At 35.9% G+C, this 14,602-nt stretch overlaps 2 protein-coding genes across 2 annotated transcripts; one reads left to right on the plus strand and one right to left on the minus strand.

The window, feature by feature from the left end:
• Nucleotides 1–11,374: 11,374 nt before the first annotated feature.
• Nucleotides 11,375–12,644, plus strand: LOC133737487 (uncharacterized). The gene is made up of 2 exons (XM_062165025.1): nt 11,375–11,922; nt 12,104–12,644. The coding sequence occupies exons 1-2, from the start codon at nt 11,375–11,377 to the stop codon at nt 12,642–12,644; spliced, it is 1,089 nt and encodes a 362-aa protein (XP_062021009.1).
• Nucleotides 12,645–12,809: 165 nt separating this feature from the next.
• Nucleotides 12,810–14,518, minus strand: LOC133740690 (uncharacterized). The gene is made up of 2 exons (XM_062168638.1): nt 14,136–14,518; nt 12,810–13,145 (listed from the first exon to the last, which is right to left on the minus strand). The coding sequence occupies exons 1-2, from the start codon at nt 14,223–14,225 to the stop codon at nt 12,876–12,878; spliced, it is 360 nt and encodes a 119-aa protein (XP_062024622.1). The 5' UTR covers nt 14,226–14,518; the 3' UTR covers nt 12,810–12,875.
• Nucleotides 14,519–14,602: the final 84 nt, after the last annotated feature.

The following is a 14,602-nucleotide window of genomic DNA, read 5'->3' on the forward strand; positions in this document are numbered from 1 at the left end:
TGTCTAGCAGATTGCCCAAACTACGACATCCTGTTTTGACAGAGATCGGAATCGCTTCGCCATTCCATTTTCGACAGAGATCGGACCCAGACTTGACCCAAAGTGGAATTACCAAAATTTCAGATTCCTTTGCTATCAGACTCGTCGGATTCCAACCTAAAGCATCGAAATTTCCTTGTGCATCCACCCGAATAATCTCCATGATTCCAATTATCTGGTGAACTAGGCTTAAAACCGAGCAAACACTTGCAAACCAAACCATTTTTGCTGTTATAGCTACCAAAATTTCCACATGCATCTACCTAATCACGACTTTTCTTTCCTTCTTCTCTGTTGTCTTCTCCCAAACCCATCAAAAAAAGAAAAATTGAAATTGATTTCAGCTGCAAATAATTGAATTTGATTTTTTGGATTGTGGGTTTTGGGATTTTTGATTGAAATCGAAGCAGAGAAGATGCTGGAGAAGATCGCGTTGCCGGCGAAGCCATCACTGAGAGGGAATAATTGGGTGGTTGACGCCTCACATTGTGGATTCGATCTGTAATAGCGAATTCCAACATATCTTCTAGTACCAAAGCTTCTGTTAGGAGTAAAGAACCCGAGTTCAATTTTTTCTCCTGATAGAAAACTGAGGTAGGTAGCTGAGTTCTGCGGCTCTCAACTGAGGTAAGACGAAGACCTTTGACTTCGAGGTCTGGGGGGCAATGTTTGAACCCAACGGTAGTTATTGGCATACTTTTCTGGTACTGTTCAACGGAGTCAACCGTTTTACTGTTCCTAGGTATGAATATTGGGTCGGGCTTAAATTGTCAGGTACCATTTTGATATTTTTCAAAGTATAGGTATGAAAATTAATAGTCTGGAAAAGTTCAGACACTGTTTGGAAGATTTTCTCTTGAGAATACCTGAAGTTCCAGATTTACCCCTCAAAATTTAACGCCGTTGACGACTTTACTGTTGCTAGGTACGGAAATTGGGTCGGGGCCAAAACTTCAGGTACCATTATGACATTTTTCAAAGTATAGGTATGAAAATTAATAGTCTGGAAAAGTTCAGACACTGTTTGGACGAATTTCCCTTGTTGTTAATTGAAAAGTTATTACCGATAAATGAGAAAACTACTTCTAACAAACGAAAAAGCTACTGCTGAAAAACCAAAAAGCTATTGTCAATTAACTGAAAAACTATTGTCATTCTTCATAAAAGTTACTTCATTCGTTAGAAAAGTCAGTACCATCATTTAAAGGCTACTAACGCACACTAATAAGTTATTACCGACAAACTGAAATGCATGTTACTGTCATTCTTCAAAAAAAACTATTGTCATTCACGATAATATTTTGAAAAGCTATTGACATCTTTTGAAAAGTTATTGTCGACGAACCATGAGCTAGTTATAGCAGCTTACTTATAAGTGTCTTTTTAAAACTTATTATCAATTAAGTCACATATATTTTTATCACTAAGTGTCGAAGAATGACAATAATTTTTCTGAAAAATGACAATACATTTTCGATTTATCCATAGTAGTTTTTAGGTTATCAGACTGTAGTTTTTTTATTCATTGACAGTAGCTATTTTTTTCTTTGACAATAACTTTTCAATTAATAACAATAGCGTTTTGATGTAGTAACATTTTCATAAATAATGAAAATCAAAATGCGGTGGCATTTTTATAAATATTGATATTTCTTATATTTTGGTGGCTTTATGAGAAAAAGAAAAAAAAATAGATGGCCTAGAAAATAATAAAGTTAATAAAAGTGATCTTATATATCATTGGCCCTAATATTTATTGGGTGCGGCTATTGCCACCCTATCATTTTCTTTGTTCTCCCTACAAATATTTGAATTATTGAAATACTATATTACCCAAATGCAAAATGACTAATAAGTACACTAATTTTCTAAAATTTAAATCTTTAAGGAAAACTAAATACATAACTAATTAAATACAAAACTACTTAATTTCTCTTCTGATAACATTAATCTTCATCTTCTCCATCCAAATTTCAATTTATTACAATTTTCTTTTTTATCTTTTTGTTGCGTCCTCATCGTTAATTCGTTATTCAATTCACAAAACCATTATTATTAACTTCATCAAATCTTTATAATACCTTTATAAACATCGAAAGTAAAAAATTTAAAACACGAAAAAAAAAATCAATCTTTTTTTCATTGCTCATAGTAGCACTTACTAATTTTTTTAATATGGATTGAAATAAACAAACATTGAAACTGAATGGAAAAAATAAAAAAATGGAAGTAAATCAAATTATGATTTTATTAGGAAACTTTAATATATTTTAGGACGTCTTTTTAATTGATATAAATTAAATGAGAAATTTTCGTTAAACAAAATTTCTTTTTTAATTTGATATGTCATATGATGAAGGATATTCCTGAAAAGAGAAATGGGTTGGATAAGTAAATCTAATAATTGAAATTAAAATATAGGGTGTAATGAGCAAGTAGGGTGAACAAAGAAAATTATAGGGTGGCAATAGCCTCACCCTATTTATTTGTTATTGTCATCAAACATTAAAACTTTTTTTTTTGACTTTGTCAAGAGGAACCCAAAGGCTTCCTAGGCCCAAGATAAACCCCTTCAGCGCATGTGAAATGCTCCAACTGTGCATTGCAGCACAGTGCCTGGCCACTTTGACAGCTTCAAGGTTCGAACCTAGGTTGAGGAGCACACCCAACTAGGCAAGAACTATTAGGCCACTTGCAGTGGTTATCAAACATTAAAACTTGTTCTAAGGTTTTACATTTACAAACCTCAAGATTTCATTATTCACCGAATACGTTGGTCTAGATGGCCGCCTCTCTCTCTCTCTCTCTCTCGGTTAGGGTCAGGATCTCTAGCTAGCTTCAAATTTGGCAATGACTTCTGCTGATACAATGGTTGCAAGGTTGTTTTCCTCCTTCACTTTAACTGATGGGGTACATCTAGTGTTGTTAAGGCCCGCATGAAGTCTCAATGCTACTATTCATGTAGAGGAACAAGAGGCTGATCTATTTTTATCACTCACATATCTGTCAAATTGGAACATGATTTTGAAGGGTGAGTTGTGGTACTTCGACAAAGCTACAGTAGTTTTGGCTCCCTATGACGAAGTCTAGGAGATTAGTACTGTTCTAATGGAAACCCTAGGTTTTTGGGTTAATTAAGGTGAAAGGGATCACCCGAACTTTTCATCTCAGGATTCATCCTCTCATCGAAGGTATATTGGTTCACTACATTTTGAGGGACTTGGCAAAGATATATGTGGGTAGGGTTCATATCCGGGTTATTGTGGATCTCGTTCAACCGTAATTGTTCAAACACAGCTTCAATGCTGAACATGGTATGGTTTTGAACTTGAACTTTAAAGGGCTAAATACAAATTACTACCCTGTGGTTTAGGTCTAAAATCAATTCAGTCCTTGAACTTCTAATTTCATCAAAAACACCCCTGCACTTTCAATTTTGATCTAATAGGTTCAATTTGTTAGTTTTCCTACAATTGAGTTATTTAACTTGTTAATGTGGCTCATATATGGCCTATGTTTTATGATGTGGTGTCGAGGTGGTCTGCATAGTCAATTTAGGAGTGAGTCATACTATTAAAAATAAATAGTTTTTCAACAAATAATCCAACTATAACTTGAACTCATAACAAAATATTAACGAATTGAACCTATTAGATCAAAATTGAAAGTGCAGGGGTGTTTTTGATGAAATTAGAAGTCCAGGGACTGAATTGATTTTGGACCTAAACCACAGGGTACTAACTAGTATTTAGCCCAACTTTAAATTCGAGAATCTTGTTGGGGCAGTGCTTACGGTGTGGATTGCGACACGTGGGGATGGCATTACCGGTCGAGAAGTCGATAGACCTAGTTTTTAGGGTATTGAAGGTGTTGGTTACTTAGTTAGGGTTTTCAATCCCTTAAGCAAGGTCGGCCCTGAGGACTGCTACCTGAGGCAGCCGCCTTAGGCCACCGCTCTCTGGCGAGCCTCCGCCAATTTTTTTTTTCTTTTCAATTTTACATATATACGTTGTATCCATATATATTTTTCTTTCCCCTGCATTAAGCAATGTGGCCGTGCTAGTGCAGCGGTAACATAATTTTGCTGCTGTTTGCAGCACCAAAGTTCAAAACACAGGCCTCTTTTTTTCTTGGGGTTTTGTCCATTTACACCATTTTTAGAGATTTTTTTCCCACTTACCCCATTAAGTTTTTTTAATTCTCTCTTACCCAAAACACTCTAAGGAGGTCTTCCCTAATACCCCATTAAGATTTTTTTTTTGTTTTTTAATTTTTTTTAATACCATTTTACCCTTACCCCTTTGTTACTTAGAGAGAGAGAGAGAAAATAGAAGAGAGAGAAACCATAGGAGACTTCGCCGGAGCCCGGTCCCGGTCCCGGCCGCCGGAGTCCGGTCACCGGCCGCCGGAATCCGGCCAACTTTCGCCGGAATCCGGTCACCGGCTGCCACCCACCGGAATTTGCTGAAAATCTCACTGAAAAGTTTTTTTGCCCCCAATAGACATGTATTGCCCCCCAATAGACGACTATCAGCCATGTATTACCCCCCAATAGACGACCATCAGCCATGTATTGCCCCCCAATAGACATCTATTACCCCCCAATAGAAATGCAATAGACGTCTATTGCCTCCTAATAGACGTATATTGCCCCAATAGTCTATTGTCCCCTAATAGACGTCTATTGTCCCTCAATAGATGTCTATCAGCCATGTATTGCTCTCCAATAGGCGTCTATTGCCCCCTAATAGACTTCTATTGCCCCCCAATAGATGTCTATCAGACATGTATTGCCCTCCAATAGGCGTCTATTGCCCCCCAATAGAACTGTCAGTAGCTGAAATGGGAACTAATATTCCTAAAATTAGACAAATAAAACTTTGATTAAAGAAAAAAACAAAGAGATTATATTAATTTAAAAACGCATATTGCCCCCCAATAGATGTCTACTGCCCCCAATAGACATTCAAAAAAAATTTCCCTTTCTCTCTGCCCCATTACTTAAAAAAAAAAAAAAAAAAAAAAAAAAAAAAAAAAACGTAAGAGAAAAATTGATTTGGCCACCCAGAGAAATACTCTGGGCACCAAATCGAAGCAAAAACCCAGAAATCCGGCCAGACGTCACCGGTGGCTGTGCTTGCTGCTCTCTCCAATCCTCGAAATGCTAGCAAAATCCTCCTCAGTGAAAACGGCGTCGTTATAGGGGAAGGTCGATCAATCCGGTTTTCTCCTCATCCACGATTGCCAACGATCGTGCAATCGAGGCTGCAAATGGAGATGTGGTCCTCATCAATCCTAGCCAAAGATGATCAGATCGGCTTTCTCCTCGTTGGCTGAGCGGTCGAAGTCTTAATCGGAGTTGGAGGCCGAGTTGTTGAGGTTGACGACGATGGCAACTGAGCGGTCGAGTTCAGAATCGGAATCGTTTGACGGCGACTGCAGTCGTGCTCGACGGCGGTGAGAGAGAGAGAGAGAGAGTTGGTGACGACGCCGTGGTAGGCGGCCCGACTCTGGTAGTAGGCGGAGTTGGCGTCGGGGTTTTGCAGGGCGGGGAGAGGGGGAGAGGGGGAGAGAGAGAGAGAGAGAGAGAGAGAGAGAGAGAGAGAGAGAGAGAGAGAGAGAGAGAGAGAGAGAGAGAGAGAGAGAGAGAGAGAGAGAGAGAGAGAACGCAGATCGGAGAATGAGTGAGAGAATCGGTGTCCGAGGGGAGAGAGAGAGTGGACAGAGTGGCGCAGTTGTAATTCTTTAATTGGGTGGAGGGTAAAATGGTCATTTGGTGTTAAATTGTGTATGTGGGAACAAAAATCTGATGCTGGAGTAAGTGGGATAAGTTTTGCTTATTTTGGTGCTTTGGGTCAAGGACCATTTTTTCTTTCTTAATTAGTTTCTTTGTAATTAAACGTTTTTTGTTCATTATTTTCCAGCTTATAGGGAAAGAATATTTTGGAATTGAATACTAATGTATTTGCCCTTGGCCCAACCCTATGTTTTTAGTTTTGTCTAAATTCAATAAATTCCTTGTATTAGGAACCTAGATCTCTAGCGCCTCCGGCGTAGTAATAATGGAGGATCTCCGCTATCTCTACGATCTGAAATGTATAATGAGTGGGTCTATTTCTACGTACCACTGTGGGTACTACACCTTCTTGTCTGTCTGTGTCCTTAAATGACAGCGGAATGGTATGTAACGGCCTATTATGGCTTGTGATGAATATACTATTTCGCCCCGTGGGCTTGCTTAAAATAAAATAAAAAAAGTATATTTTGTTCTTTGTTTTTATTTTTTTATTTTTTAATTTTTTTGTAAAAAAACCCTTAGCCCACCCTACCCTTACATATGTCAGTGAGAATCAAACCCATGACCTTTACAATATTGGAATTATAATTTACCAACAGGTCACAACTCACCGACTTGTTCTTTGTTATTTTTTCAACTTCTAAGAGAAAATTTATTTTGGAATTGAACACCTTGTTTTTTTTTTTTTTTTCTTCTCAATTACTATTAGGAGTTGGACCTCCAAATTTGATATTTGAACCTCCAATTTTTTTCAATTATTAATAGACTTTGTCAAGTCACATGAAAAGACAAATAAGGACAAAGAGAGAAAAATGGAAAGAAAAAAAAAAACTCTTCTTACCTCCCTAAATAAGTAAATATAAACATTCAATTAATTTGTTTTTTTTTTCTTCCAGAATTTCCGTATATTGCCAGATAGTTTTATAATTTATCTAAAATAATTAAGTAAAAATTATAATTTCTATACAATGCCCATCATTTAATACAAAAATAAATTCAAAACAATCTGATTTGGAATTTCCTTAAACTAAATTCATTGAATATTATGATATAGTTATTACTAGATGTTCCAACCGAAAACTCTTGAAATCCTTCTTTTAGCAAATTCAAAAGGATTCCAGCAACATATCAAGATCGAGAACCTCTGATTAATTTTGGTGGAGGAGAGACATACTCATAAGAGAGCAATATCATGTGATTTTGATTCATTCTTCTTTTCATGGTTGAAGATAGAGATAAAAAATAGAGTGACTGATTGTTGTATTTCATTTTCAAGGGTGTTTTGGTAAAAATAAGGAGGTCTACTTAGCTTTTCAAGTATTATAAAAAGTAAATTAGAGGTGTACTAAGTATAGGAGGTCCAACTAGAACCATCCTTACTATTAATGTAGGGGTTTAATTTATATATATGTATATATATATATATATACAGATTCTATCCAGAGCGGAGCTCCGCTTTGAAATTAACGTGTGAAGTTCGAGTTTTGGGTCACTTTTCGGTTGCATATCCACATCTCGACCGTTCAGTTTTTAGGTACTAGTGTATAGATTCTCTCTGCAAATTTTCAGCCAAATTGATGATCGTTAAGGTATCTAACTAGCTTAAACCAATGTACGGACTGAATCTGTCAACCTGAACCGTACTAGCTTTAAGGAAATTATCAATGCCTTAACGATCATCATTTTCGCTGAAAATTTGCAGAGACGATCTATACACTAGTACCTAAAAACTGAACGGTCGAGATGTAGATATGCGATCGAAAAGTGACCCAAAACTCGAACTTCACACGTAAATTTTCAAAGCGGAGCTCCGCTCTGGATAGGATCTGTATATATATATAATTGTTTGATTATATAATTTTTTTTATGTGAGGCCACATTTTAATTATTCGCCTCAGGCCTCTAAAATGTCAGGACCGGCCCTGCCCTTGAGTGGCTACTAGATCAAAAGTCATTATCGTCTTGATCAAGATAATTAGTCACCAATCACTAACTAAAAATTAAAAAAATGCAAAGCATAAATAGTACTAGTATTAGCAAAATGAGAAAGTAATTAGGATAACTACTAATTAACTAACCTGAGAGAGGGAAAGATGAAAATGCCCTTGGCAAAAAGGAGGTGTTAACGGTGCTATTAACGGAGAGTACCAATAATATGTCGGACATTAATTTTGAGGTACCAATGTGATAGTTTTAGAATGTTAGAAAGTAAAGTGTCGAATAGCCCAAAATTGAGGGACTATTGTGATAAAAACTATATAGAATTTCTAAGACTTTTTTAGTAAAAACGACAATACAATAGTTGGATTTGTACCTTGAGTTTAGATTTTTTTTTTTAGTTTGTAAGGTTCCCCGGTCCCTGCACTTTATATGATGGGCTTACTTAGAGAATATGTGAAATTACTTAGTTTGTAGCTCTTTCGGTCACACTCCAATTAGGAGAATCATGATGAGTAATTTTGCTTTTTAATCTACTGTCATTTACTCGTTTTTCTCTAAAAAAAAAAATATTTCTAATAAATAGTAATTGTTATAGATTTTTCCTACAATTAGGTTTGGAGTAGTTTTATAGTCATACATCAAGCTAAAAAATACATGGGTGAGACTCTAACAAGGACCATTAAAATGAGAACTTCATAAGAACTTTCTAATAAATGATTGTGAAGCCCACTTTTTTATCACATTTCAACAAAGAATAATGCAAGGTGACCTACCTTTTTGGGCACCACTGGTATCCCACCTTATGTGGTAAATGATGTGGCACAGCCACGTCCTTTATTGAAATTTTGTTATAGGTTGGACCTTTTGTTACATCAGCTACCACTTAAGGAATGTATGTGGTACTTAAAAAGGTGGTTCACTTAGCATTACTATTCGACAAATCAACTGTTAGATGTTTAGATATTCATGAGTAGATCATTTTTGTAAATTTTCAACCAAATTGAAAAAATTTAAGGCATTCATAATCATGATTTATCATTTATGAACACGATTGATTCAGGTTTGACAGATTTAGTTCGTTCATTGATTTGATCTAGTTCGGTACATTGATAATAAGGAATTTGGAGCCACCATGGGGATAGGAGTGAAATAATTTGATCCTCTTTAAAAAAAAAAAAAAAAATTGGAAGTAAATTTACTCATGCATATCTAGACATCTAATAGTTGATTTACCAAAATGTAATCAAAAAGTGAGTCTTACAACCATTGTTTAGAAAGTCCTCATGAAGTCCTAATTTTAAAGGTCTTCATTAGAGTCTCTCCCCAAAATAAACATCTCCTTTTCTGCCTACCAAGCAAAGCTTTCTTGAAGAGGCGCTTTTCTCATTTGAGAAAGATTTAGCAGTATTTTCTTAAGATGACTTGGTCGGTCAAGACTACAGCAGTCGATGTACTGGACGTTTGGCTACAAAACCTATCCCTATCAATCGAGTATGTGTTTTTGGATTAGCTCCTAGGATTTTAGGCCGCTTAGTCACTTGCAGGATTTGGAAGGCGGCAGTAAGTCTTTTTTGAAAAAAAAAAAAAAACTAGCAGGGCACTTCCACCTGTTATCTTCAATAATTGTGTTAACTTTAACATAGTCTGAAATTGCTGCATCATAAAATTAACTCTTTATTTTTTATATGTTTTCCCATCAATTTCCTATTTTTATCCTTGCTCAATATACACCTTTTCTCTCATCTTCTATGTAAACTTGTCTTAAAAAAAAAAATGGATTATAGGATTCTTTCATGAAAAAGACTCAGCTCACTTAAATACACTAGGTAAAGGTGAAAAAGTTCCTCAGTTTAGCTTTTGTAATGTGATCAGATTTGGTAATGACTAATCATAAGATTAATTAATTAAAAGTACAAATCAAGAGCTTATCAAAAGAATAAAAATCAAAGAAAAGTACAAATGAAGCACATAAACTATAGAAAGTGGCATATAAATAAGAGAGAAAAACAAGGGCAGCAATAGCATCCAAGACTTTGTCCAATCTAATGACTTGGAAAAGACGGCTTTGTCTTTTTTTCTAATACTAATTTACTAGTTATTTGCTTAATCAAAGACAAAGACGGGGGTTTTGTCAAATTTCATAGTTGGCTAGTCTGAGAAGAGAGGGCAAAGTTCAAATGCGGACCGACCTTTATAACCCAAGTCCACGTGTCCAAATGGGAGCGGCTACACAGTTACGGTCTTGGAGCGCCTGCTTTGCTGTTAACTTCAAATCTTCAATCATGTCCAAACGGTAGACGCTTGTACCAGTAGTTGGCCACGTGTTCGTAAAGGAATGAAACCTCTTAGAATGCTGTAACAAATAACTCCCCCAATCAATACATCTATCTATTTATCAAAACTTTTAAAATATCTAAATTACTCTTTATTAAAGATAATTTTGACAGCTATGCGCATCGAACTAAAGACATATTCGTTACAAAATGAAAACTTATGACACTAAACTAAATGATCGTGGCTTTTCAAAAAAAAAAAAAAATCCTAAATGATCGTAGTTGTAATGGATAACTTATAAAATTAGTTTTATGATATTTGAGATAATCCTTTTTTTTAGCGGTTATTTAATGTATATATATACATAGAGAGCCATTCTACTAAAAGATCTTTGTTTTTGGTCATTTCAATTATCTATTGGCATTTTGACTGTTCAGTTCTTAAGACTCCATGAATAGATCACTTATGCAAATTTTCATTCAAATTGATGACCGTTAAGATATCGAACTAGACTAAATCAATGGAAGAATCAAATTTGTCAAACTTAAACCGCTCATGCTTAAATTATAAATCACAGTTACGAATGCCTTAACGATCATCAGTGTGGCTAAAAATTTTCAGAAGTGATCTACTCATATAAACCTAAAAACTGAACGGTCGAGATGCCAAAAGTTAGTCTAATAAGCGATCTCTTAAAATGACAAAAAAAAAAAAAAAATTCCTCACTACTAGGACATATATATTTATAGACACACCTACACACACACCTTGATGGCTATCGATGAGGAGCACAAATCCCCACTAAAAGGCTTTCGAGTAGGCCTTTTGAACCTACAAAAGACTACCCCTTTCCATATCGAAAGACAAGTTCCTACAATCCCAAGGGTTCTCTTATAAAAGGTCTTCTCTCTCATGATTAATGGTAGAGCAACTCCAACAGCTTCCCTATAATTTCTGTATTATAGGGAAGCAAAAATCAAAATCTCCATAATTTTTCTGCTCTGATTCCAATAGCTTCCCTATTTTACAGATTTTTGCATTTATTACAACAATAAAATATTCTACATTTAAAACAAGTTTAAAATAACGGCTAGTTTACAATGGCTAGTTTCTAACGGCTATTTTTTAACGGCTAGTTTACAACGGCTATTTCTAAGGGCTCGTTTACGTCAACTTCTTCTATAAATAAGAAAAAATCATCTATCACATTTTCTATCTCATTCTTATAATTTTGATTTCTTTGCTTCCTCATTTCTTGCTCACTTTGAAACTATTTTTATGGCTCGTCGTTCTTTGGCTAGTCGTTATTTAGTTGATACGTACATGAATGACGACGACGATATTGATGAAGAATATGAAGAATCGTTACTTGTTCAAATAGAAGAAGAACGTCTTGCCAAGAAGAATTCAAGGAGAGGTCATCGTGGTTCTGTTATGGGTCACGATATTGTTGAACGTGATCCAATCGAGGGTCACGAAAGACTAAATCGTGACTACTTTGCCAATCCTCCAAAATATGGGGCTCGTCTCTTTCGAAGGAGGTTCAGAATGAAGCAAGCTCTTTTCCTTCGAATTCATGATGCTGTCGTTGCACACGATAATTATTTTGTTCAAAGAAGGAATGCTACTGGGCGTCTTGGTTTGTCATCGCTTCAAAAGGTAACGGCTGCTTTTCGAATGCTTGCTTATGGTGTTCCAGCCGATTATGTAGATGAGTATGTGCAGATTGGTGAAAGCACCGCTATAGAAAGTCTCAAAAGATTCGTCGTAGCAGTTGTTGAAGTGTTTGGTGATGAGTACTTAAGATCGCCAAATAGTGATGACCTCACGAGATTACTTGCAAAAGGTGAAGAGCGTGGCTTTCCTGGGATGTTGGGAAGCATTGATTGTATGCATTGGACGTGGAAAAATTGCCCAACTGCTTGGCATGGTATGTTTATAGGCCACATTCATGAACCGACTATTATTTTAGAAGCTGTAGCTTCATATGATCTTTGGGTTACCTGGGTCTCTTAATGACATCAATGTGTTAGAACGCTCTTTTGTATTTAGTGAATTGGCTGAAGGGCGTGCTCCTCCTATTAGCTATAAAGTCAATGGTAGATCATATGATATGGGATATTATCTTGCTGATGGTATATATCCATCATGGGCAACATTAGTGAAGACTATTCCAGCTCCTCAAGGAAATAAGCATAGACATTTTGCTAAAGAGCAAGAAGGGGCAAGGAAAGATGTGGAGCGTGCATTTGGGGTGCTTCAAGCGCGTTTTGCGATTGTCCGAGGGCCAGCAAGATTTTGGGATAAGGATATCCTAAAATATATTATGACAGCATGCATAATCATGCATAATATGATTATTGAAGACGAGCATGATGAACATGAGCATGATCGTAGACCAAGACAGATGCATGAAATTGAAAAATTATATGATAGAGTTGCTGACATTCCACGTATATCACCTTCTCTTGAGCGTACACCAACTCTAATGGAATTCATTGAAAATCGTCATCGGATTAGGGATAAACAAATGCATACTCAACTCCAAGAGGATCTTGTCGAGCACTTATGGAAAGTACATGGAGGACAATAGTGATTTGCTTATGCGAGAACAATGTGTTGTTATGAGTTCCTGAAAGATCAATTTAGTTTCCAAATTATTATTATGTCTCCTCCTACTCATTATTATTAATGATTTTCAATTGAGTTTCCATCTAAGTTTATGAAATAATCGTACAAATATTATGGGGAGTACATTTTATATTATTTTTAAGTGATGATCATAATGAGTTAAAGGACTTCGTCATCCTTCCATTGGATTTATTCACCCTGCAGATACAAGAAGTTTGTCTTCTTCGATTGTGAAGTTGGCTTGTCTTTGAGCTTGTCTTTGTGCTTTCTTGCTGTTAGGTGCACGTGGCGTCTCTTCATTAGTGTAAACTTCACTAGTAGGTGTCTCTTCATAAGTGCAATCTTTATAGGGTGAATGATACTGACTCGCCGGGAAATCGTATGTCAAATGTGGTTCATTGAGGTCATTGAAGGCTGATTCATTGTTGAGGAGGTTAATGAAATTCAATGGCGTCGAAGCCATCTGCAAAAATGCAATTTGGAATCAATCCATATGCATGGACAACAAATTGTATGAAGCATTCTATTGCAAATTGGCATGAGTAAACAATGAAAAAAGTAAGTTACATTATATATTGTCTGTAGATTGATAGAGATGTGTACATTCAAAGTTATAAACAGTCAAACAATCTCTCTGCTATATATCTTCTTCCTTTCATACATATTTAAATACCAACAATAGTAACAGATTCTTGTCAACACCATCCTCCTCATACCAGAAGAACCTTAGCAACAAGCAATCAATTTAAAACCTTTTCTTTCCAAACATTAGATCCATCTCCAGTTTAACCAGTTCCACTATAATGCTGCTTCTATTTGGACTTTCTTTCACTTTTGGCACTTCAAGAGATTAGCTTGATCACTCGATCTTCTTCCTCTTTTTATTATTAATTAAAAAAATTCCTTCGATTGTTCTTGAGCTAAATGAACGGGTTAACCTCATCTAAATGATTAAATTACATGCTTATAGTTGAATCATATCCAATTTAATCAGGCTTAGCTATGATTGTTTGCCTTAGCTACATTTGATTTTCTCAGAAAACACACAGAAGTCAATACAATATTACAGATTCAAAATATCAAAATCGCAATCAATCAATCAAGGGAAAATATAATCACTAGCTAGGCTGATACACCACAATAATTTTAAGGTAAGCAGAACCCATCTTCAATTCATGAACTAAACAGAAACCACCTTCAATTCATGAACAAATAAATACACAATCAAGAACCATTAAGAAAACGAAAACCCAAAAAATCCAATCTAAAATAGATACATGCACAATCAAGAACGATTAAGAAAACGAAAACCCGAAAATTCGATTAAGAACAATCAAGAACCCAAAAATTCGACTAGCCTCTGATCAATCAAAACAAGCGACATTGGAAAAAAGGAAAACAAATAGAGAATTGGAGTGAATCGACATGAACAGATGTGGAGGAGATGGCTCACCTGTACTACCGTCTTCTTTCTTGGTTGAGTTTCAGTCGGAGTTGAAACGTTTTGGGTCGTTGTGGAGAGTGGAGCACGTGAAATCGACATGAACAGAGGTGGAGGAGATGGCTCACCTGTACTACTGTCTTCTTTCTTGGTTGAGCTTCAGTCGGAGTTGAAACGTTTTGGGTCGTTGTGGAGAGTGGAGCACGTGAAAAATTAATGACAGAAGCTATCGCTATATTTTTAGCGGTTGCTGTAGATTTAGGGAATGTAATCTTCTCTCTCATCAAAATCTTTATTTTAGGGAATGGTTTAGGGAAGCTGTTGGAGCTGAAAATGACTCAATTTTCCCTAAAATAGAGAAAAATGAGGAAATGCAGAATCTGTTGGAGTTGCTCTTAAACATTTATCCACATGCACCACCTACAAATACTCTGTAAAAATTAGTACAAGGATACTAACTTAGACATTAGACTACTGAA

The sequence above is a fragment of the Rosa rugosa genome, chromosome 3 (genome assembly GCF_958449725.1).
Source record: "Rosa rugosa chromosome 3, drRosRugo1.1, whole genome shotgun sequence".
NCBI classification, from domain to species: domain Eukaryota; kingdom Viridiplantae; phylum Streptophyta; class Magnoliopsida; order Rosales; family Rosaceae; genus Rosa; species Rosa rugosa.

What these genes read in the sequence shown, in the direction of transcription:
- LOC133740690 (XM_062168638.1), bottom strand. Translation starts at nt 14,225, where the DNA reads ATGTCGATTTCACGTGCTCCACTCTCCACAACGACCCAAAACGTTTCA. An exon ending in GAAAGAAGACGGTAGTACAG is followed by an intron (nt 13,146 to 14,135) that starts GTGAGCCATCTC and finishes GCATTTTTGCAG; the next exon opens with ATGGCTTCGACGCCATTGAA.
- LOC133737487 (XM_062165025.1), top strand. Translation starts at nt 11,375, where the DNA reads ATGAATGACGACGACGATATTGATGAAGAATATGAAGAATCGTTACTT. An exon ending in GAGCGTGGCTTTCCTGGGAT is followed by an intron (nt 11,923 to 12,103) that starts GTTGGGAAGCAT and finishes TTTTGTATTTAG; the next exon opens with TGAATTGGCTGAAGGGCGTG.